General features: G+C 53.0%; 1 protein-coding gene across 1 annotated transcript in view; it reads left to right on the forward strand.

The window, feature by feature from the left end:
• The first annotated feature begins 1,182 nt into the window (after positions 1-1,182).
• Positions 1,183-25,304, forward strand: part of Cacng4 (calcium voltage-gated channel auxiliary subunit gamma 4) — a 57,846-nt gene continuing 33,724 nt past the window's right edge. Inside the window, exon 1 of the mRNA XM_003465846.3 lies at positions 1,183-1,532. Coding sequence (XP_003465894.4) covers positions 1,313-1,532 — 220 coding nt within the window. The 5' untranslated portion in view covers positions 1,183-1,312. The remainder of the gene's footprint in view (positions 1,533-25,304) is intronic.

The raw sequence follows: 25,304 nt of genomic DNA on the forward strand, positions 1-25,304 counted from the left end.
CATTTCCTGGGGTCCACAGCAGCATCCTACAGGACACCCTGATGGACCCACCAAGCTCAGAGGCAGGTGAGAGCTGAAGAATCACTGACCCCCTGCTGTAGATCTCTGAGGCCTCCCGCAGAGAAGAGCTTAGAGCTGAGTGTTGAAAGAGTCTGGCCCACCTCCGAGAAGGGAGCCCGTCCAGGCTGGGATTATGCCATGAGCAAAGGCAATTAAATAAAGCCAGCAGAGCTGGGGCAGAGGCTGGCAATACAGGGAGGCACAGAAAGCCTGTCAAGCTCGAGTAGAGCCAAAAGCAGCAAGAAATACAGGTCCTGAGCAGGAGCTGGGAGGAAGAGGGGAAAGAGGGGGTGGAATGCTTGAATCAAATACAGCAGGGGGTGTTCCTGGCCTCTGGGAGCAGAAACCTGGTGCGGGAGGTCAGCCTCACCTTCAGTGTCACCCAGAGTCCCGGGCCTACCTGAGCTTGGCAGGAAGAGCTGAAGGAGCCCACAGGCTCAGGAGCTACTACGCCAGGACTCATCCAGCTTGAGGATGGGGTGGCCAAGGCCTGTCCTGTCCTATTATGTGTGACTCCCGGCCAGGACCACATCTGGGGTTTCTGGAATGTGACTCTCACCTACACCTTCATGGCCAGGTCGAGGCACAGAAATGCTCAGAGACAGTACACAGATGCACACCACACTCCAGAAATCCCAGAATCACCAGGGACGAAGGGGAGGCTGGGCGTCCCTTGTTGGTTAGGAGAGGTGGCTGGAGAGAAGCTGCCTTTCAGTTCTCCTGGGGAACCCTGCCCTGGCTTCCTTCAAGCTAATACTGTGAATGAACCCTCGGAGAGGAGAGAGTGCGCGCGAGTAGGGGAAGCGGAGAGGAGGGGCGCGGAGAGGAGGGGAGGAAAAACCACTGCCAGGGTAGAGTGCTGAGCGGAGCTCCAAGCTGGGCGGGGACTGCAGTGCGGGGGAGACGCGAGGGGCTAGGGGCGCGGGGCGCGGGCTCCGAGCGCGGCTGCTGGGCTGAGCGCCGAGGGCGCAGGGCGGAGGCGCGGGCGGAGCGGAGAGGGCGGACCGAGAGGGAGGAGCCCCTGCGCCGCCGCCAGCCCGCCCGGCCGCCCGCGGAGCCCGCACTAGCCTCGGCGCCTGGAGTTTGAGCCCCGCGCGGCCGGAGCGCAGGCACGCCCGGGGCGCGGGGTCCGAGCGCGCAGCGCGGCGCCGCCCCCCGGCCCTCGGCCCCCCAGCCCGGGCGCCCCCGGATCGGCGCGCGGAGGGAGGAGGGCGGGCCGGGGCGGCGGGCGGCGGACTATGAGGCGCCCACCATGGTGCGATGCGACCGCGGGCTGCAGATGCTGCTGACCACGGCCGGAGCCTTCGCCGCCTTCTCGCTCATGGCCATCGCCATCGGCACCGACTATTGGCTCTACTCCAGCGCGCACATCTGCAACGGCACCAACCTGACCATGGACGACGGGCCCCCGCCCCGCCGTGCCCGCGGCGACCTCACCCACTCGGGGCTGTGGCGGGTGTGCTGCATCGAAGGTAGGGGCCTCTGCCCCGACGCCCACCCCCCTCCCCACACACACAGTGCGGGAGGTGCGGGCCGGGGGAGGGGGTGGGTGCGGCGCGGGCTCCGCGCGAGACACAAAGGAGCGGGAGCGGGTGGGTGGGTCCCCTCGCGACCAGCTGTGCACAGGCTCAGGTCCCTGTCGGAGAGGGACCTTCCCTACACACCGATCCCACAAACTCTGCACTCGCACGCGCACACCCCCTCGCACACGGACACAATGAAACACTGAAACTCACGCGCGCGCTCGCGCGCAGAGCTCCAGACCCGGGCGATCCCCAGGGGCCGCGCTGGAGCCCCAGGGGGAGGTGGAGGCAGGCGTGGGAGCGGGAGGAGGCTGGGGTTGGGGGAGCGGGCGCAGGAGGAGGGGGAGGGGTTGCTTGGCAACCGGTGTCTGCGATTGCTATGGGAACTGGCCATTCTGGGGCGGGGCCGGCCTGGGGCGGGGAGCGCTGGGGCCGCTCGGCGCTTGCTCTTGGCCCCGCCGAGGGGTAGGGGCGGAGAAGGGGCTGGGCCCCAAGCGTGTTTGGGGGAGCTGGGAAGTCCCTGCCCAAAGCTCAACAGCTTTTCCGCGGGGTCACCGCCCCGCCCCCCTCTGCGCATTGAGGATGTGAGGGGAACGAGACAAGACTCCCCCCAGTCGAGGCAGCGAGCCCTCGGTCGCCGCCCCTAGCTGAAAGCCTGCGAAGACCTCCTTGCCGGGGAGGTTGGGTGCGCAAGGCCACTGGAGGACTCGGCTGGTCTTGGGAGGGGCGTGGTCGCTCCGTAGGGCGAGCGCGGCGACCCCTAAATGGGCGAGGTGGCCGTGTAGCAGGTGTGGTAAGAATGGGATGCCTCTAGGATCCCCAGGACTGTGCAGCCAGTGGCCTCCCGGGTAGGCAGATTCGCTCGGCTTCAGCGCCTCCCCGGTGCCCTTAAGACCAGCTGCTGCGGAACTTGAACTAACAGGTGGCTGTAGAGGGACTGTGTGGTCCAGCCAGGTTGCAGACAGGTCTGTCGCTTGGTGTTTGGCTCTCAGAGTGGGGACCAGTTGGTGGAACGTTGCTTTGATTTCTCAAAACTCTCTGGTCAGAGTTTTCTCTTTTTCCGGCACCTTTCCTGGTGGGCTACTGCGCCCCTGGGTTGTTCGGCAAGTTCTAGCACCCACCTCGCGTCCCTTACTGCAGCCACAACCCTGCAACTAGTTCAGCCTGGCGGGATGCCGTGGAGGTGGCAGGCAGTCCTGGAGCTCCGCCGCATTTGGAGTTGTGTGAAAGGAAGTTTGTAAGCCGCGTTTGCCTGGCCAAGTCGAACTTGTCCCCATTGTCTCCCTGAAACTCTGCCTGTCCTCACCTGGAGTCCTGCCCCTCATTGATCGCCGCTTGGACTCCCAAGTGGGTCTGCTGTGTCCTTTGCAATTTGGAGCTTAATTCTGGGGCTACACGGAGTCTTCAGGTAACAGTAACAAATGTGCAGTTCCGGAAACAGCTACACAAAGAAGCCGGTGGGCCCACCAGCGTACCTTCTTCTTTTCTTTAGAAAAAACATCATTTTGGGGGGGCACTTGCTCAGATCACGAACACCTACTCCTCTTCTTGGATGAATGTACCCACGTCACTACCTGCCACCGCACCTGAGTTAGATACAGAGCAGGGGCTGCAGCACCCCCACATCCTACCTCGAAGGCTTCTCTGGCTGCCATCTGTGTGGCACAGAAGGTCATGTCACTGTCATCCCCATCCCAAAAAATGTGTGGACCTGGGGCCTTCCAGGTTCCCAGGGGAAATTGGAACTAACCCTCCACACTGGCAAGCCTGGCCTTCGCAGGGACCTGAATGCCTCCTTTATTAATTCCTCATCCTAATTAGGATTGATGCTGCGCTTAGCATCTTGCCAGCTGCCTCGAGCCATTTGCACTCGCCGTTCATCAAGAGAGCCCCGAGCTGATCTGGGCAGCTGGCTCCACTGGCAAAGAGAGCCATCTGGGGGACTTGAGCAGGGCTGCCTGTGTCATTCCTTAAAGCTCCTGGGATCTGGGGCTGGGAGAGCTGGTTTAAGATTCTTTATTGTGGCTCAAATCATTATGACAGTTCCCTACCTGGGTAGGAGCTCCCAGCATATCTTATAAAAACACGTGGTGGAGGCCGACACCTCCCAGAGCCAGCTGACACCTCCGAGAATGCCTGGCAGCAAGCAGCCAGGGCTGAGACCCTGATGGCACATTAACCCCAGGTCACTCCCCTGGAGGATGGGAGGTGGCCATCATGTTGGCTTTTATGTATGAAATGCCTAGTTTCCACCTGTTCTTTAGTACAGCACCCCAAATTCATTACATTCAAACCAAAATGGGGTTGGGGGAATCAAACCTGAGCTGGAACTGAAGAAATACTGCAGCAGGCAGCTAATAAGACTTTGGGTACAGCACAGAACTCTGATGGGTTTGCTGGCAACTCATTCCTGGGTGTTTGCCATAAATGGTGGACTAATTACCCTGACCTCTGTGTGCTCAATATATCCGTGCAGCTGGGCAGGGGTGTTGCCCCAGCCTCGTTCTGACCCCTCAGGCAGCATCTTCCTGACGCATGTTTCTCCATGGGACAAGTGTCAGACTGCTCAGTGCCAGAGTCCGGTGTGTGGCACACCCACCAGACTCACAGTGGCCCCATGAAGACCGAGTAATGACTTCATCCACATCTGCAGGTGAGGGAATGAGGCCCAGAGAGGTTCCAGGACTTTCCCAGAGGCTCCTGGGCCAGATATGAGCCTCTGTCTCACTACAAAGCTCTTCCCACCATGTCATCTTGCCCTTTCCCCAAGAGCTACTGGGTTGCCATTAAAAATAGAACCAAGCACTTGGCTATCCAGTGGAGCCCTGCTCTGAGTCCAGGCTGGCGGCAAAATGAAGGCATAGGAGGTGAGGATGTATAACTGATGCAAAATTGCATAACACGTTCTTCTCTTCTACCCCTTCACTGTCCTTTCCTTCCCCTTCCCTCTGCTTCTCTGTCTCTCAGTTTCTCTGTGTCTCTGTCTCCCCTTCCACTGTCTTCTGGACAACCACTATGATCAGTCTTCTGCCCCCAGCTCCTGAGACCCTCACTTCATTCTTTGTATCTCTGGTGACCTCCAGCGAAGGCTGGGGACACTTTTTTTAAAAGGTAATAGATCTGTTTCCATCAAATACATCATCAGCCAACATTTGTTCCCCCTCTGCGTGTTCTAGAAAGGGACAGAGTGCAGAATATTAAGCACATGTTACAGAGCATGGACTGAGGAGGGAGAGAAGACCCTGGTAAACATGGAGGCAGTAGGAGACTCTAGACCCAGAGGGACCCATTTGTGACTACCTGCCAAGGTCCGAATGTCTATTATGAACTCTAAAGTGCTCATTGGGCCGCTGGTGTGCTGGGATCAGGGCCTGCAGGGGACCCAGCCACAATGCTGCTGTCAAGAGCACTCTGAGCTCAGCATGCTTGGTCCTGGCAGAGCTGAGCCTCACAAGTGTCCTCCTCAATCCAATAAAGCTGCCCTCCAGCAACTTATGGTTCTGTCAGAGCCTTCATGAGGCAGCCTTGATGCCAGGCTTGGCTCCTATACTTACGTTGTGTCAGCTAGGTGCTGGATTAGCAGGAGAAGGTTCTAGAATCTGAGACTGAGAATGTCCTGTGCCCTCATGATGCTCCTCTCCCTCACCTGGACAGCAGCTCTTATACCAGTGTCCCCAACTTTCTTCACACTGTGGCACACAGAAAGAAATCCAAGCACAGCACCCTGGAGGAGGGGTTTGAGGGTCACCCACTCACAAGTGGGAAGGGTGCCTATTTTTCTAGCACACCTGGAATCATGCCCATGAACTGGGAAACTCGACCTTACCTCACACTCCTGACCTGGGACCCCTCTGAGAAGACTGATCCAAATAATGCTGTGCCATGGACTTTCCCTCCTGTGTCTGCTGTCCTTTCTTCTTATAGGCGCTAACCCATATGCAACCTGGGCAGTTAGGTCCCAATGGGTGACAGCAGCCAGAGCCAGCTCTTTCCCCCTATGCACCAGGGTCACCTGTTGATCTCCTGTCCCTTAGGCTGCCTGGGTTAATAACAGCAGCCATAATGTACTGAAGGCCTTCACAGGACTCACATTAGTGGCAGCCACACTCCCAGGTAAACATTAATTATCAGACTCCTGAGCCCAGTCTGCACAACGAGAGACAGACATTTGTATAAACTGCTAGGTTTGGGAAGGGGCAGGTTTCAGTCAGCCCAGGTTTGCATAATGAAACGTGACAAACTGGCTGTTTAAATGACATTTACTTCCCGTGGTTCTGAAGCCCGGGGGATCAAGATGGAGGTGCCTGCTATTGGGTATGGCTGCTTTCTTACCAAGTACTCATATAATAGACCGAGAGAGCGCTCGTCTCTTCCCTGAGGGCACAGTTCCCAGTATGAGGAACATTTATGACCACACCTACACTGAGGTCACCTCTCAAAGGCTGCATCCACCATTATTCACACCATGGTTCACATGGAGGACTGGGGTTTCAGTGTATGACTTTGGGGTGCATAACAGCTAGTCTTAGCAGGGGTGTTCTCTCTTCTGGTCCCAGCTCTGTAACTGATGCTCAGCTTTTGGGAAGGACCCCTGGAGGTCCCTTTGCTCATCTGTCTTCCTCTAATGTCCTGCCCAGTCTCCTGTGGTCTCCTCTGGTCTCCATCCTTTTCTCTCTTACTGTAAGGAAACACCAGGTGTTTTTGGCTGGAGCCAGCTGCTTTAGTTGGGTTGACTCAGCACAACTCTAGTAAGAGCCTAGGAGAAAATCCAACCCAAAGAGGAAGTGGGGGTCTCAGTAGGCCCCAGCCAGGGGAGTGACTTAAAGGCTTCTCCACACAACTGGCTTTGAAGAAAAGGGTTTAGGGAAAGCTCAATAGGAAAATCAGGTCTTTAAAATAAGTCGCATGCATCAGTCTCCCCAGACACGCAGGGCTCTGAGGACTTGCTGGACTGTCACAGAAGCTGTGTAGGAAGGGGTCTTGGGCATGGGTCTCGGAGGTGAAACAGAGAAAACCTCACTGACAGACTGGGGCAGGGGATTGTCAGAAGACAACCTGGCTGTCCTCTGTTTGCTCTGAAAAAGGGGGCTTGTCTGGTCTGGAACATTCCTTGGCCCTCTGACTTTCTGCCCAGTGAGACTCGCCCTTAGCCTCCGGCTTGAAGGTGGTTCTGTGCAGCCTCCTGTGGCTTGTGGGGTGGGAGGTAGGTGTCTCCAGCTGGAAGAGCTTTAGCTATTCTTAGTTCCGTGCTTTTAGCCTTTTCCTGCTAAGTTACTCCTGTGCCAGGTGCAGCCCCCTTGCCTCCTGGATATGCTTCACCCATTCATTCATCAGTGCTCACCAAGCACCTGGTCTGAATCAGATCTAGGAGACCCTGGTCATGGCTGTGAACAGGACACATCCCAGTGGGTCAGGTGACATTTCCCTGTGCCGATTTGTGTTCAGATGAAAGCAGAACAGGGGACCGTCCTGAGAGATGCCAGAGAGGCTCCTGTCAATTGATGAAGGGGACAGAAAAGTACTGTCAGAGACAGTCATATTTAAGTGAAAACCTGAACCACAGAAAGGACCTGAAGGAAAATCTTTCAGGGAGAGGAAACGGCAAGTGGAGTCCCCAGGGCAGGACAAGTCCTCATGGGGACAGAGGAGAGTAATCAAAGAGAAGGTCGGAGGTGGTGGAGAGGGCTCTGAGGCAGGGCTGGAGTCCACAGTACTTCACATGCAGTGGCTGCTACCACGGCTGGGAAGGGAAGTGAAGGGATCTAGTGAGTGTTTTTAGATCTCCTAGCTACATGAGAACAGAGATTTCACAAGGCAGGGAGGCCATCGGAAGACCCATCTGGACCTTGTGGCAGGTGACCAGACTGGGGACCTGGGGCCAAATGACAGCAGCAGAGACCGGAGATGTGAAGGAGAAGGAAGGGACCGAGAGTGACCGCACAGCATTGGGGTTGCTGTAGCCATCCAGAAGCGGGTGCCGCATCCTAATTGGGGAAGAAGAAACAAAGAACTATGATGTGGAAGAAAAAAATCACAGGGTGTCTTTAGGGGTTCCCAGGTTCTGACTCTACTATCCTACACCCACAGAGCCAAAGGCAGTGCTGGAAAGCACCGCCGAGCACAACTCCAGAGCCCCACCACACACCGGCCCTAGAGTTACAGGTTCATTGTCAGGGACCCTCTTGACAAAGTGAGTTTTCTCAGCCTGGGCGTAGCTGGGGTCTGGGGCTACCCCAGTCCCTGCTGTGGGGACTGTCCTGTGTGTTGGCCCTGGCTTCCACCTGCACCTCCTTCCCCAGGGCATGACCACCACAAATGTTTTCATACGTTGCCACAACGTATGAAATTGCTTTTTGTGGAAAAGTGCTGATCTCAGGGAAGCGTGATTCAGGTTGGGTTGGCAGGTAGAGGAGGGCAGGCCTGATTCCTGGGAGCTTGTGAGAGCTCTACACATTTCTCTGACCTTGGAGAAAGTGTGTGGGACACAAGCAAGGAGGAGCAACCCTGTTAGTGGGGTGACCTGGCATCTGCTTTAGGTGCCCCAGCTCCTTCCTTTATTAATAGTAATGCTTACCTGCCTGTGATGCCCCAGCCTGAGTCCCCAGCCTGACTGAGAACTGCTGATGAAGCCTGACCTCATATTGCAGGGCAAGGAAACCCAGACCAGCGAGGCAGAGTGACTTGCCCAAAGTGGCACGGCAGCAGCGAGCGTCACCAGCATCAGATTTGAGAAGGGGTATGGCTGTCACCTGACCAGGGCTCTGTCTCCAGCACAACCTCCCCTCAGAGCGGTACTGGGCAAGGTTGGCCGCCAACAGCCACCATAGTGTAGGGTAGCAGCTGTAAGTACAAAATGATCCAGGGAGAGCTCCCCCACTGGCTCTGTGTGGCTCCTCAGCTCTATCCCGGGGCCTTTGGGCATGCTGAGGGGCAGCCCTGTCCTCAGCGAGGACCTTCTCATTGTCTTTCTTGGGAACAGCTTCAAAAACAGAACAAACTAGCCCTGACCTCCAGGGTGGGGCTGGGTAGGGCCTCTCTAGCTCAGCCCCCCCAAATGCCACAATTCTTTCTGTTCATCCCTTATGATGCTCTGGCAATTCTCCCCACAAGACCGTCTTTTCTGAGTGCCTGTGGGGACATAATCCCAGACAAAAGTCATTTTTCCCTAGTGTGCCGATTTCTACATATGAAAAGTTTTCAGAGCTGTGAAAATTACATCATGTAATTTTACTGTTTAGCTCTTGCTCCAACCAATAAAGGAGAAAAGGAAAGAATAAATAATAAAAGAGGCCAGGGTTAGGGATGCATGTAAATTGAAAGTAGGAAAATAGCATGCTGGCTGAATCTAGTTACTGTAGGCAGCATCTCCTGGTGGTTTGCTAGCAATAGGGCACAGATTTATCTTAGAGCTTCCTGGAGGCCAGAGCAAAGAGACCAACATGACCAGACAGAAGTCTGATGGATAATGTGCATATAATAAAGGGAAATATTTTTGCAAAGGAAGCCAAACTCTTTCAGATCTGGAGTCCTCTTACACAGGGGCCATTGTGTTACCCTGCAGTGGACTCTGGTGGAAGGAAGAAGCCAAAAGTCATAGCTTGAGTTCAAATCCCACTTTTGCTAGGTAGCTGTGTAGCTTTGGGCAGGTTAGCTTCCCTTGAGTTGTTCATGTGCCCGGCAGAATGAGGATGAGGCCCTGAAAGGGACAGCAGCCAGCTCACAGCTCCAGAGTAGATGCTCCCCAGTGCACTGCTTGCTCGGATGCCTCTGGGTGGAGACGGGACTGTCCTGGCCCAGTGCTTTCCACAAGGCTGCTGGGTGTGGATTGCATGTGTTGGACAAGATGAGGCAGATGAGGAATTTAGCTGCCAAGGTGCAGCACCCATGGGGGACCCTCCTGGTGCAGCTCCAGGGGCTTTGCAAAGCCAACAGAGACAGTGCCTGTTCAGGCCTCAATCCCTCTGCTGGCTCCTGGACGCCACAGGGTGAGCTCACACTTAGCTATGTCCGGCACTAGCACTCTACTTCATCACAGCCAGGAGGGGCAGAGGAGCCACCACACCAGGGTCCAGAAGACAAGAGATATAACTAAGTGAAAAACATTCTCCCCTAAAACATCAGGACTGCTGTGACCTGATGTTCACCCACTTCGCCTGCTCCCCAGACTTTGCTCCATCCTCCCAAAAGTACAAGCAACCCCTTTCTTGGGCTTTTCAAGCATTTGCCGGTCTGTCCCCAAGTTGCAGGTGGCTTCACTGTCACGGGCCTCATAAGTACGTGGTAAGGGCTGCTGGCGACCTCACCATCATCTGACACACCTGTCCAAACACACGTGCCTTTACTTCCCAGGACTGCAGGTGCAAGGCGATGCCTACTGTTGGTGGCCACAACCAGTCCTTTTATGGAAGTACTCAGCAAATGCTGTTTATTTGTCCCTGCTCTGTCCCTGGCCATTGCATCATCTCAGAAAGAACCTGGAAAGGCTCAAAGGAGTTCCTTCCTTAAACTCAACTCCAATCAGAGCCTGAGAGAAAAGCCAGTGACTGAAAATTGTCAGACTCCTTGGCTCACCTGCCATCAGCTTCTGTCACCTCCTGCCTCAGTGGCAAAGGCTGGCACTCACCCCAGCTCACCCTTTCTTCCTCCCTTTATGGAGGTAGCAGCGGCAGATGACCAGCACTGACATCATATAGACCTGGGTGTGAGTCCAGATGTATAGATTCTGCCACTTGTCAGCTGTGTCTCCAGACAAATTATCTTCACCTCTGTGAACTCCAGTCCTTTCATTGTAAAACAAGCATATCATTGAATTGACCCTGAGTTTGTTACTCTTCTTGTGCTAACTCACTGCCCTTCCACTTTTTTTTTTGAGACAGGGTCTTTCTAAGCCCTCCCTGAGCTGGAACTTGTGATCTGCCCCAGCCCCCCAGAGTCTTGGGATTCTGTGCGCCACTGTGCCTGGCTTGTAGATAGATTCTTGGAATTTATCGGTACTTTCTTCAAGATTCTTGACCTTGTAAGTTTTTAGAAGAAATACATCACCCAAACTTTGCAGGTGACCTGTGCAGGACCTCTGGTCATCTTCCTGATCCCCAGGCTATTTCATACTTTGCAGAGGCAAGATCTCCCTGAATAGCTCCTTCGAACCACAAAATTGGTGGCTTAACCTTTCAATTAAGTCTTGAAAAAGGGTCTAGCACCAAGCCAGTGCCCAGGTGACAACCATCCATTCATGTGTCCCCCAAGTCATATTTTCTGTCTAGCTGAATTTGTCAAGTGCCCTGGCTCAGCCTCAAGGAGGCCAGGAGGAGCCAGGCACCTCGAGGAGCCTAGGGAACCAGAGCTCAGTGGCCTCACTGATACCCAGGAGCAGAAAGAGAGCACCTGTGAGGAGTGGCACCCATCCATCTAGCTCACTCCACCCTGACTATCTGCCATCCACTGGGAGCCGAGCCCTCTATTCAGGCACCCAGGCTACAGCTATGAACTTCCGGTGTTAGGAAAGAGAGGAAGACAGGGTGACAGGATGCTGGAGCATGGAGACTATCACTAGGAGAGACAAGAGACCTGGCCCTGATTCTGCCACTAACTATGGGCGATCTCTGGCTTGTTCCCTAACCTCCTAGAGCAGTGGTAGTGAACCTATGGCCTGCATGCAGCAGCAGGCACGCAGAGTCCTCTCTGTCGGTACTCAAGCCAAGTTGCCCCAGCAGCCCCAGCAGCCAAGCATTAGGTATTCGGGTTTAACTGCAGTGTTGGCACTTTGCAATCAATAAATGGGTTTTTGGTTGCAGTTTGGGCACTCTGTCTCTAAAAGATTCACCATCACTGTCCTGGAGCCTCCTCGATTTACTCAGCCATTGATCGGGAAGTGATACCCATCCTCCTCCATCCTCCCTCTTCCCTTCCTCCATCTCTAACCTTTTGCCCCTCCTCCCTGCATCCCCTGCCTTTTTCCAGCCGTCCACCATCCTCCTTCTAGCCTTGCCCCCACCACTGCGCCACAGGGGCCAGGGTTGTATGCAGTGAGTGAGAAGGCACATGCCACATTCCCACAGAGACACCGTGGAGAAGGCAGCCACTTCGGACTCGTTTTCTTGGAAACTCTCATGGCTTTTCCCTTGGACACCTTGGCAAGGAGCTGCCCGCAGGTGGGAGCCTCACACATGTGACAAGCTGCTGCTTGGTGGGGTCTCTTCTTGAGGACATCAGCACTTCCCTCTCCCACTGACTCTGTCATCCATCCTCCACCCAGTGATTGCTGGGTGTGCCTTTGTGTGACCTAGTCTTGTGGGCTCCTCTGCAGGACACAGCCACTTCTCCAAGCTCACTGCAAGCCTCAGCATCTCCACCAAGGTGTCTGCAGTACTGCCCTAGCCACCTCCTTGCTGTCTTCACACACAGTCACAAAGATCCTGCCCAAATATCAGCCCAGTCATGATGCTCCTCAGTTCAACATCCTTTAGTGAGAATGCAACCCTGGGCTCTTAAAACCCAGTGGCTCTAGCTCCAGCCAGCTTTCCATCATCTCCCACCAGGACCTTCACTGGGCAGAAGGGAGTTGAAGGGGACAGCAGAATGAGAAATTGGGGGGCAGTATTAGAAATATACATTTGAATCCTGCCTTTCCCTATGTTAGCTCCATGGCTGTGGGATAATTGCTTAGCTTCTCTGAGCCTCAGGTTCTCTCATCTGCAAATTGGAGATATGCTAGACACCCCCACCTGCACTTCATACAAGTGTCACAAAGGTTAAGTGAGACTGTGCTGGAAAACTCTGAGTGCCTGGTGCAGCTGTCACTCAGCCTCCAATCCTGAAGGTGCAGCTACTAGCTAGCAAGGAGAGGGAGCCTGGGAGCAGCAGAAGGTGGTGCTGGGAAGGGAGCTGCAGGGGGTCTCAAAGGGCGTTCCCTGCTGAGCTTGAGGGGTGGCATGATCCGCAATGCGGGGGGCAGCCATCAAGGGGTTTTGCCGAGACTCTTCCCATGGAGCAGATGAGCTGGAGCCAGAAGATCCTGCAGATCCCTAGAGTTGTGCACACATTGAAATAATGAGGGTCTGAGCTGACGGATGGCATGGGGATGCCCAGGAAGATCTGACGGATTCCAGAGATCCCAGGACACCCAGCTAACTGGCTGCCAATTCGGGGTGGAGGATGGGAGGCACAGGAAAAGAGTAGGAGCTCGGCCTGGGAAAGCAGTGGTGGAACCTTTTCCTAGGCTGCAGGATGTGCAGCCTCTTCTCACTAGGGGCTGAAGCAGCCCTGGTCTGGGGGCAGGACAGGGATGTGGGAGTCATCTGCGGGATGGATGGAGCAGCTCCCCCTTGTGGTGACCCATCTGGTTGTAATTCACACACACACACACACACACACACACACGCACACAGCGCTTTAGGCTCCCCTGTGCAACAAATGGCACAAGGGCAACTGTATTTTCTGAACTAAATCTTTGAGTAAGAAACTAGAGGGCAGATTTTCTTGTTATTATAGATATAAGTGCTAATGCAGAAGGTGCTATTGAGACCCTGGGATGTTGGTAGTCACAGTTTTGAGAGGAGGGAAGAGAATCTAGGAAATTTGAAATCAGAACTGCTTTAGAATAATCCAGATCACAGTCCTAGGTCATGTGCAAGGGGTTTAAAATGACTGGTTTCACTAGGGCCATCACTGTGTATGTACAGTGTTGAGACGTGTACAATCACACGGCTCTGTGCCCAAAAGTACCCCCCAGTTTGTTCCGTGCTCTGCTGTCACCATCTTGAAATTCTTAATCATTCTGTAACAAGAGGATTGGATTTTCGTTTTGCACCACACCCAGCAAATCATGTAGCTAGTTCTGGTGTCCTGCTGTGCCCTGCGGGAAGACTTTGATCAGAGGTGTGTGTGTGTGTGTGTGTGTGTGTGTGTGTGTGTGTGTGTAAACTGGCACTGGAGAAAAGGGGATTGTGTGGGAAGGGGATTGTGCAAAAGCGTGTTTGAAGTCACACTCACTCTTCCCAAGAGCCACCACCAGCTCATCTGCCCAGCCCCATCCCTGAGCCAGGAGAGTGATGTCACCATGAAGCATTTATGTGGCACGTGTTGAGTGTCTGGTTTTGAGCTGGTAGGTGCAGGGAACCCACAAAGACTTACTCTGTGGTTCTGGAGCACCTGGAATAAACAGCTGTTCTGTGATTGTCATCTCTGAGACCAGGCAGTGCAAGGCCCAGACCCGGTATGAGTCCAGGTTTGAATCCACACTCTGCCTTCTCCTGGCTGAGGAATTCTAAAGCAGTCTTTGGACTTTCCCTGAGCCTCAGTTTCTTTGGCTGCAAAGTGGGGTTGTTAGCACTACCTCCTGTGAAGATTTGCAGGCAAAAGTGACAGACAGGTGAAGCTTGGCTTGGAGCTGGAATGAAAGGCAAACATGGAATCCTCTGGATTCTTTGGCGTGACAGTGGGCCTCCAAGGAAGGGGGTCTTTGCTTCTGACTTCACTGGCCCCCTGCCCAGCCCACCCCTATCTCACACACCAAACTGTGCAAGGAGCACTCAGATCCCTCAAGACTTCCTGAGGACATCTCAGGACACCCAGGCTCCCTTCCAGGGGCTGGCTGGCCAGGCCAGGACCGTGTCACCAGCACATCATTAACATGCAGTTGGGGGAGGCTGCCCTGTGCTCGCTTCCGGCCCTTGCTCTGAAAAGCCTCGGTAACAAGTGCACATTGACGGCCCGGGTTCCCCAGGGCGAGCACGCTGTCCCCGGCTCGCATCTGAGCCCTCGCCCGAGACATTTTCTCGCTTCAGCAGTTTGGCGTGTCATACAAAGGGGCTCTGATTTTTCCTGATGTCCAATTCCTCTTGCATGAAAATGGCTTTTGTTGTCTTTTCTGCCCATGATTCCTGAGTGTGAGTCAAAGCCAGATGCCTGGTAGGCGGAGAGACCCTGTTGCCTTTGCCGTCTGGAGGGTCTCCCTTCTAGCACTGTGGCCGCCACCACGGCCAGGGTTCTGTCTCAGCGTTGCCCGCTGGCCTCTGGCCTGTTCTCCCCTCTCACACTGGTCAACTACTCTTCCCCTGCAGTGGCTATTTGTTATGTGTTCCAAAGATTTCTGTTTTGGGTGGTTGCTTCTCACACTGTCCCTCAAGTACACCCACCCGGCCAACCTACAGATTTTCTTCCATGCGTATGAGTTTTTCCCCATTTTTCAGGTCTTCCTCCTTCTGGTCTTCCTTTTTTCCTCTCCTCTCCCTCTCATTCATACTGCTACTTTTTATTTCCTGTTTTCCTTTTTAGTCTGCCATATTTAAATAATGCAAGCCCTTTCCTGCCTCCCAAGTGACAGTCTTTTGAAACTTCTTGAGGCATTTCTTAGATAAAAACGTATCATTTTAACTCTGCAATGATTAGGAGGGTTATTAAACATGGAGAGAATTCTATTAAATAGCAAATTGAGTGAGTCAAAAACCCACAGATGTAGAACCTTTAAAGATCATCTGGTATGAAATAGATGTGGCTGTGACGATGGTTGTTTTATTAGGCTGGAAAAAATATTGAAAGGAAATTCACCAAAATGTTAGCATGGTGGCAGTGGGGACTGGAAGGAATTATTCTCCTTCTGTGTTTTTGAATTTTTCTATAAAGTCGGTGGGGGATAATAAACCTGATGTTTAAATGAGAAGAACGTAGGCCCCATCTCCAGACAGATGGACAAAGATCACTGATGATGTTCCATCCCTCTGTTCTTAAATGCACCCAGGCACCATGCCCATGACTTGTCGCCACCTTTGACTTATAACCAAATTGATTGCTGGATCAAAGCCTTGGAGGGCCACCTACAGTTGAATCTTTATTCCCCGTAAATTATAATTGACACATTGGGTTTCTATCCCTAGAAGTCATTTTCCTACAATAAATGTGCCAAAAATGACCACCAAAGTAAGCAAAGAGAGAATAAAACTTGGGTATATGCTCTTACACACTTGTCACACATGTAAAACTAAGTACCTAATAGAAAGTGCTGGGTAGTGGTTACTCCCAAGGGGGATTTTTCTGCCCGAGCTAGACTAGCCAGAGCTTTTTGAAATATGGATCTGATGAAGTTTGACAAGCTGCTTTCCTTCCTGCCACCCCTCCTCTGCCCCTGGAAATCTCCTTGTGGCAAGTTTAAGCATGCTTCATTGCACAAAAAAACTCCTTAACATTTTCTGCCTCTAAATGGCTACTGCCAATTCCACTTGTGTAAATTCCTCATAAAATCTTTGCATGGAGAATCCCTAAGGAAGGCCATGTCTGCTGTGACTTGTGGAACCTCTGGCTGGACCCCTTGCTTTTGGGATGTGAGACAGCAGACCCTTCTTCGGCTGCCACTCAGGGCAGCCAGGTCAGCTCCCTGCTGGTCCTGGTGACCAGGTCATTGCACTGCTTCTGGTGGAAGCCTCGGTTCCAATGAAAGTGCACTGTCTAAGCGAACTCTAACGGAGACAGTACAGTTCCGGTTCCAGGGTTCTCCCACTGAGCTTTCCAGGACTTGAACAAGAAGATTATTCCTTGATTCTGATCATAACCACTGTGCTGCCAACGGTAACATCCTTCCTTCCTTCTTCTTCCGTCTTCCCTTGAGCTAAGAACAAAGCACTAAGAGCCCTTCATGTTCTTGGCAGTGGTTCTGATTTCTCCTCAGTCTTCCCATCTCTGGAGGAAAGGAAAGGAAATTTACCTGGAATTTGGGCTTTTGAGTTTTTTGTTTTTTTAACCTGGTTGCTTTCTCCCAGATCATTTCAGGCTTGACATCAACAAAACTGTTGCAGAATGACTGCAGGTGCCAAGCGCTGGGGAGGTGCTGGGTCCAGACACCCCAAAAGACCCTCTCCGCTTATCAGAGAGGGACTGGTGAGATGCCCTGCCCGGGCTAGGCCCACACAGCCCTGATGGTGCCCGTGTTCCTCTCTGCCCCTCGCTGTTCACCCATCTCACTCCACAGCTCACTGCTCTGTTCAGGATCCCTAGTAGCAAAGAGCTTAAAAATTAACATACATTATCCACGGAGTACTCACTGCATCAATGCAATATGTGGTATCTCCTATTTTGAGTGCTTTCCTTAGATTATCTCATTTTATCTTCCTAACAGCTAAAATTCAATATTACTTAGTTAATTACAGGTGTCTATCATAGAGCATTAGTACTTACCACGGTCTTCCTTGCTATGCACCAGGAACTTCCCTGAACATTTTATATATATATATATATCAACATGGTTAATTGTCAGCCTCTCTGTGAGGGAGGGACTGTCACAATTTTCATTGTATAGATGGGGAAACTGAGGCACAGAGACGTTAAGTAACTTGGCCAAGACCACAGACCCAGAAGGTGATGAGGTCAGGCTTATAGCCCCAGAATTTCCCTCTGCAGCTGTGCTTCCTCCTCACCAGTAACCACAATGCACTGAAAATCTCATCCATGCATTTGGCGTTCACTTCATCCTCCCAGGGCAGCGTGGTAACACATCCCTTGTGGGAGACTAATGAGCCTGGGACACATGCTGGCACTTGCACCTGAGTCTCTGGCCCCAAAGCCCATTTTGAGCCCTTTGTTACCCCCTGGTAGAAACTGTCATGTGCCTGCTGCCTGTCAGAGGCGAGGAGAGGACATGGGTCCCTAGCCACCTGTTGTGACCCCAGGGGCCACAGTGCAGGCCATCAGTGCTGGATCGGGAAGTGGATGTGAAGAGAGGGCAGGACCTACTCCACAGGGCATCCCAGGGATTGCAAGATCTTGGCTGCAGGCCAGGATGGCACGGCAGGCTTCTCAGAGGAGGAGGTGGGCACAGAGTCGTGACCAGAACGGTGCACGATGCCAGCTCTGGATGTGACTCACACAGCCCGGAGAGGAAGCATTCTGCTGTCAGACCGAGGGCGTCTCTTAGGATGGGGTGCTCTCAGCCAGGAAGGGAGCTCATTCTGCTCAAGACAGCTCTTTTGAGAAGACATTCACCGCACACTGCAGCCCCCTCCCAGCACTCAGGTTTCGAAGGCGACGCCTCCCACCGGCACACTTCCACACCCAGGTTCCGATTGGCAGTGTTCACGTGGCAGCTCCCGGCTGGCACAAGACGGATGGAAGAACAGTCTGAGCATACTGTACATTTTTGTTCATATCAAGTTCAAAGACAGGCAAAACTAATCTGGGGCAAAGAAAATCAGCAAAGTGGCTCCCTTTGCGGGGTACAGATGGGGAAGACGCTTGCTTCTATGGCCGTGAGCACACCCTGTGTCTCACACCTTCGTGGAGCTCTGCTCTCCTGCTTGCTCTCTGTATAGAAACCTCAACAAAAATTACCTGCAAACATACAGACCTCAGGGCCCTCACTGGGCCCTGTCAGTTCCTAACTGTTCACCTGTGTTTTCCTGGAGCCTGGTTAGTGCAGTGCATGCTCCTTGGGAATGTGTACATCTACTCCAGTGCTAACTTCTGAGGATCCAAGGACCCATTCGTTCACTCACTCAGTTGTTTTCGCATCCCATCTCTGGAGAATCCTGTGATCGGGAAGGAAGAGATTCCTGTATTGGTGAACTCCATGGCTACGAGTGGTTCAGAATATTGTGGCCTCTCGAGTTTCCATCCTTCAGGATCTGAGATCTCGTAAACTTCACAACCCACAGGAAGAGGGCTCTATTGGCAAGCAGCAGAGGCAGAATGGAACTTGAACTCATCTCTGAGCTGAGCCCAGCCATCGCTGCCCTGGTGCCTGGGTCGCTGCCCTCACCCTTAGGACAGGCCTCCCTGCAGTGGAAAGTCTGCTACGTGGAGTCCGTCCAAGGCTGGCAGAGGCCTGACATGTCTGGGGTGAAGAGGGCCTGGCTCAAGGATGAAGAAAGACCTTGCTTTCCAGAAATGATTCTCACTCGGCTCGGGTCGCTGTAGTCTGGTTACCTTGGCTTGGGCAACCTCAGTACCAGCCCCCATCCTGCCCTTCTGTCCCCAACCCCCAGTAATATTCCCTTAGTCTCTTCAAATCCGCCTAATAGGGAGACTCACTGAGGATTTACAAGCCAGACCCCAAACTCAGTCCAGAACACCTAGAGATTCGTTCAGCAAATACATCCTGAATGCCTGCTGCTCCGCATGCAGTGTTGGGGTGGTGGAAAAGCCCCCATCACATGGGGAGTACGACAGCCAGCAGTCCCTACAGCAAGAGTATGGTGTCCAGGGACATGAACAGCGGCAAGAAAAGTGTGGGGCAGGGCGTGAGCTCAGAGTGGCCAGGGAAGCGTTCACTGCAAGCGTGGCAACTGAGTCGGCCTGGAGGAGGCCAGGATGCGAGCTCTGGGGAACCGTCAGGGACAGTCGTTTCAGGCAGAAGCAGCAGCGTGGCTGTCTGTGTGAGGCTGTCTGCTGTGTACAGGGTGGCTGGAGCGGGGGACATGAACAGGAAGGAGCAATAGGTGTGGATCAGAGAGGGAGCCGCAGCCGTGGTAAGGGCTTGGCCTTTCACCCTGAGGGAAAGCTACAGGAGGGCCGTCTGCTGTCAGCAGTGTTCTTCTAGCTGTCCCAGGCCTAGCGTTGACTGGGGTGGAACCTGTTCCTGGGCGGCTCCTAAGTGGGAGAGGAATGTATCTCTTGGGATCTTTGCTTAGAAGTCTGTCACAGACCTCCAGAAAGCTGGAGAAATCAGGGGGTGCCTCTCAGAAGAGGCCATGCTTGCTTGTTGTCTTGCAGGGTATGTAAAAGCTTCCCAGATAGGAGGATCGACTCCCCCAGGCACATTGACTCACTCCCCCACACATTCCCACGCTCACCTGTTCATTCTTTGCTCACCGAATAGGGCAGCCCATAAAGTAACAGGATGCTGCCCTGTTTCTCAGAGGAACCGTGTCTCATGTGGTGAGAGCAGACAGAGCGAGCTGCCACCATTCTGTGTGATCAGTGTACAAACAAGGAGACACAGGAGCAGAGCTGGGGGAAGGAGAGCCTCTGAGGCATAGGGTGGGGTCACGGGAGGTTTTCTAGATGGAAGATGTGCGTGAGTTGGTCAAGAGAGTGGGAAGAAGGGAGCTCCAGGCACAGCATGACGGGTGAGGATGCAGGGACGCGGTACATGCTGTCAGGCAACCCCCAGTGACCCGGGCCCTGGGCCAGCCCTTCGGGAGGCCTGGAACTCGTGTGTGGCGGAATGTGTGGAGTTGGCCCAGGATGGGCGGAGGCACAGTGGCTGCGGAGGGAGGAGGGTGGCGGTGGAAGCCCTGCCATGCCCCTGCCTGCCTTCCGGGGAGCCCGCCCAGCCCTCCTGGCCGGGGGTGCAGGATGAGCCCGTGTGTCTCTAGTGTTCCCTGGCTCTGTGGGGCAGAATGGAGTGGAGGGAGGCGGGGAAGAATCCAGAGTGGGGCAGTGAGCCCGATTTGGAGGATGGGATGCAGGAGAGAGGTTTAGCGCCATCTTGGAGACAGGCTGGACGCAGTGATGTGGGAGGAAAAGTTCCCATGGGCGACCGAATGTATGCTTCGTCACTGGGTGAGGCAGGATCATGGGAGGAGCGAGGCGAGGAGTCCAGCTACAGAGGGAGGGTATGCCCACAGACCGTGAGGCACCCATCACTTATTTCTTTACTTTGTAACTATCCCCATTTTATAGACAGGGAAACTGTCTATAAGGCACAGGGAGTGACAGGGCACTTGAGTGGCAGAGGCAGGGCTGGGATTTGAACCTGGCAGTCTGGCTCCAAATACCATGACCCAAACCACTGCACTGTGCTGCCTCATCAGGAAACCCCAGGGCGGCCCCTACTTTCTGGATGCAGGGTTAGAACTCTGAACTCCCCTGAAGCAGTGAGAAGAGCCACACAGGCTGATGATTGTTCCCTGGGGGACACGGAGGAGGTGGCTCTGAGCTCCAGGATCCCACAGCTGTGACCACAATGAAGGACAAAAGTGCCTCACTGTGGCTTGCTCAGTTTTGTCTCCTGGAAGGACCGTGGGTGTCCTGTGTCTCACCCACCCTAGGTACCCAGACACGTCTCCTTCCCACCAGGCTCCCCTGTCCGCTTCCTACTGTCCAGAGATCACTTCCTTAGGACACTCTGATATGAACCCTGGAAGACCCAAGACACATTGCTGTATGGATGTGCTTTGAAAACATGCTACTAGGTGAAAGACAGCAGAAGTCCACAGTATTCCCAGCTAGCACTACTATGACAAAGAACTACAGACTGGGAAGCTTACAAAGCAGAAACCTGCTGTTCCAGGTCTGAGCCCTAAAGTTGAAGGTCAAGTGTGAGCAGAACTGGCTCTGTCTCATGGGTGGGAGCTGGATCCTGGCTTCTAGGGGTTGATGGCAATCTTTGGTGTTCCTGGCTCATGAAAGTGTTGCCTTGTTTTTCTCGTGGCAATCTCCTTTTGTATAGATGTCCATATCCAATTGCTTCATAAGGACTCCAGTCATTAGATCAGAGTCTCTCTAAGTGATTCATCTTCACTGTGTTGTCAGTGATCTTTTTTCCACAGAAGGTCACATTATGATATGTCGGAGTGTGGACCGCAACCTACAAATTTGGTGTGGTGGGATATGATTCCACACTTAACAGCCGCATACTGTATGTTTCTATTTATGTGAAATATCCAGCATATTCATGAAAGCAAAAAGCAGATTAGTAACTACCAGTGGCTGGGGAAGAGACAGTGGGAGCCACTGCTTAATGGGTACAAGGTTTCTACTTGGGATGATGAAAATATTTTAGAACTGGGCAGTGGTTTTAGAAAGATGAGTTAACTTGCTGAGGCCACGTAGCTGCTAAGGGATGAAAAGGAACCAATTACAAAGTCTGTGTTCTTTCCATTGCAATTGGGTTCAAGTGGAGATTTCTCATTGATTCTCTGAGATTCCTTTTCCTTTTGTACAACATGGAGTTAATAGATCAACTTGCTCCTGTACCCACGTGAGGATTCAAGGAGATAATGGGTGGGACAGTTACTGGTACCTTCTGAGTGCTTCGTAAATATCACTGTTATTCTGTTGTTCATGATCTGTCTGGGAAAGTAAAACCGCTCTATGTCTTTCAAACAGAGGGAATTGAATAGAGGGAGTTTATTTCCCCAAGTGATAGATCTGAGAAGCAGACAGGTCTGGAGTGTTCAGTTACCCAGATGTGCATGGCTGGAGGAGCCCCTTCCATCCTGCACCAGAGAGAAAGTGGGAGGAGGTGGTTTGGTCAGATCCAGAGGCAGCTGGATTAGGAGGAAACTCAGACCACAGAGACATGGGCTTTCCAGAAGGAACCAGATTCCCGGAGGAGATCCAGTGGGAGACAGAAACACTGTCCAAAGGAGAGGCAAGCAAATGTATTCTGATTCTTCCTATTGCCTTTCCCTGTCCTTTCCTCCTCTTTCCATCACGCCCTCCTCCTAGTGACCAAACCTACCTAAAGTCAAGGGCAAGATGCAAGAAATAGAGTTGCTGAGATGCAGGGTGCGCCCAGCTGTGCATTTGCTTGGTGAGCAGTTTCCTGTTGGCCTCTGTGCTGTTTGTACATGATATGGGCAGGCCCCAGGGGGAAGATGCCCTTTGTGTGTGAATGCCAGGTCTGCACTGAGAGAGAAGCAGCGTGGCTCGCATGTTTGCACCCGTACACTCTTCATGGCTGTGTATCCTTTCTGTGAGCCTGTGGAATTGCAGCTGCACACAGTTCACCCACAGAGCCACCAGTCTGATAGTGCCCAACCTGGCCACACAACTGCCCATGTACCCACTTGGGGCATGCATCATGCTGCATCCTTTTGCTGTGGTAGAAAGATCCAGGTGGGAATACATGCACCAGGATACAGTGCTCTGTCCTCCAAGCTGCTCTGTGACCTGGCCAGTCTGGTCATCTGAGCCATTGTGCAGATGCATCTTCAACCTCCAAACTGCTGCCAGTGGAGAGGACAGAGAATCTTGGAGAAAAGAGAGACGCCCAGAATCTGCAATGCCAGCTTTTCTTTGAAATGAAGAGGGAGCTTTTATGTTCTTATTAGAAATCACACTATAACACGAGGAATGTCGTGCATCTGCCTCTTGGCTCCATGAGTGCACCTGGCCTCCTGCGGGGCTGCCCCCACCCCCAACACCTGCTGCTGGTCACCTGCCCCTTGCCTCAGTGGTTCTTTTGACCTTCATGTTACTCTTCTACTTCAACAGCACCCAGCAGCCTGTGGGCTCGCTGTTCTCCAGAAACTCTTGAGGGATGTGGGGCATCAGAGGTCGCTCTTTTCTCTCAAGCCAGAACATTTGAGAAATTTCTTGGTGGAGGCTTCACATTTCTGGTTCTATTACATGAAAGACATCAAAAAGGAGAGTTAGATGAGTAAAGAAGAGAAGGATGCCAAGAGCCTTGTAGTTCTGTCACCCTTAGCATTGGGGAATGCTGTAAGTTGAATTGTGTCTCCCTGAAAGACATTGGAATTTGAACCTGGGTACCCTATTTGAAAATAGGGTCTTCCAGAATTCAGTTACGGTGAGGTGCTGCTTGATTAAGGTAGGCCCTCATCCAACACACTTGAGTCCTTATTTAAAGAGAGGAGAGACGTGCAGAGCCTTACGGAGATGGGAACAGAGACCAGAGGCGCACAACTGTATGCCAAGGGACACCAAGGGCAGAGAGAGACCCTCTCAGCCACCGGGAGCTGGGAGAGAGGAGCTGAAAGGATTCTTCCTACATCCTTCTTAGAGCCTGGCCCTGCTCACACCTAAGGCTTCCGAACAGTGACATCCTTGGAAAGCTGTAACACCAGTTTACAGATGACTACCCCATGAAGCAGCCTTCTGAATGTGTTTTTGGATCAGTCTCCAAGAGGGAGTGACTTCTAATAAAACACTTGTGAACTTGTTAGCCACTCTGTGTGGAGAATTTGCCTTGAGGATGAGGATGCACCATCCTGCTGACCCCAAGATGTGGGTCATCAGCATCCCTACTTACACTTGAGGAAACTGAGTCCCAGGGAGGTGAGCTTGTTCCCAAGATGACATGAATATCTTTCTTCCTAGGCCAGTGGCTCTTTTCAAGACAGACTCCTCAAGAGAAGATGAACTATGCTCATTTTCTTGGATTCTTAACACATTGCCTAAAATGTAGTGGCTTAAAATAGCACAGACTTGCTATCTTTTAGCTCCTTGGATTGCACATCAGGACCCAACCCAGGTGTCCCAAGGCTGTAGTGACAGTGCTGGTTGGGCTGCATTTCTTTCTGGAGCTAAGGGTGTTTGCAGAATCCCTGGTGTTGGCGGAATGCAGCCACCTGTGAATGTGTGACTGAGGCCTTGTCCTCTTGCAAACCATCAGCCAGGACCTCAAAGCCACCCGAGTTCCTGGCCACGTGACCCCTGTGACAGTTCATAGCAAGGCTGTTTGCCTACTTGCAGGCTGGCGGGGAGAACACTTCTCCCTCTCCAGTCTGCCACAGGGGAGCCTTCTGGTTACATAACCTTATCAGCATATTCCAGGTTCCACCCACACTCCAGGGAAGGAAGGGCATTACCCAGGGGTGCACACCAGGGGTGGGTAACTTGATGCCACCTTAGGAGTCTGCATGCAAGAGATAGAGGAGCTTTGAAGTAAAGGGTGATTTTTGAGTCAGATGAATTTGATTTTGAGTTCTGGCTCTGTCTCCCATCAGGAGGGTGATCCTGGAGAATTTTCTTCTGTACTCTTTAAATTTGAGTGTCTTTATTTACAAAGGGGCATGGCAATACAAGGGCCATTATGAGGATTAGATTAGCTCAGCCATGAAGCACTGGCAGTTGCTAGATGGGAAAAGAGAGACTTGCCCTCTCCTCTGCTTTCTTGGTGGAGAAAAGCACAGGGTGGGTGAACCATGTGACAGGTACGGGGCTCCAGCCCTTCACTGATTCAGGGACCACCTGCCTCACAGTTTCTGCTGCTCCCAGTGGTAAGAATCAAGGTGAGTTGAGATCTCCAAGGATGCTCACTAAGTCCAGCAGGCCCATGGCAGATGTCTGCTGCAGTGAGGCCTCAGTGTTGGTCCGTTTTGCAGCTCTGGTCACCCTCTTGGTCATGACCCTCAGGGAGTGCTCTGAAGACTCGCAGTGCCCACTGCTCATGTGGATAAGGATGCTGCCAGCAAGGTGTTTCGTTGCTGTCTTTCATCCTGATGGAGTACCATCCAGGCAGGAGACGGCTTCCCCATTGAATCCGAGTCTTAGCCCTGGCTGCAACCTGACAGCTCCCAACCCCACAAGTGATTCCTAGTGTGTGAACATCCAAGGCGCCTCGGCCAGCTACCAGGACATTTGCGTATCTCAGGGTGTAACCTGACCCCAACGCTAAAGGTGGAGAGCGCAGGTCTAAGGCAGGCATCTTTGGGCCGAGCCTACTTCCTGTTTCCGGGAGAATTCTGGCTGAAATTCCACTGTCTGCTCCCCACTTCCAGCCTCACTACCATTTCACCTGCTGGAATGGGCCCTCCCCAGGGAGCTGTTGTCCACCAGACTCCTTTCCCTCCATGGCTCACCTCAGAGGTGACCAACCCCACAAAGCCTTGCCCATCTCTATTTGAGGTGACAGATCCCTTCTCTGCACTCCCAGTACCCTGAGTTTAAGCCTAGACTTGGGCTCCAGTGTCGTGTGCCATGTCATGGATACCTGGTCATTCCCCACCAGCTCCTGGAGGGCAGGGATAGTTGTCACTTCTTGGGCCCCTGGAGCACCCAAATAAGTGGACTCAGAAAACATTTGCTGGATGGACCATTATGTCC

Source organism: Cavia porcellus, unplaced genomic scaffold, assembly GCF_034190915.1.
Source record: "Cavia porcellus strain 051 isolate PalLab524CR breed Dunkin Hartley unplaced genomic scaffold, mCavPor4.1 scaffold_32, whole genome shotgun sequence".
In the NCBI taxonomy this organism is placed as follows: Eukaryota; Metazoa; Chordata; class Mammalia; order Rodentia; family Caviidae; genus Cavia; species Cavia porcellus.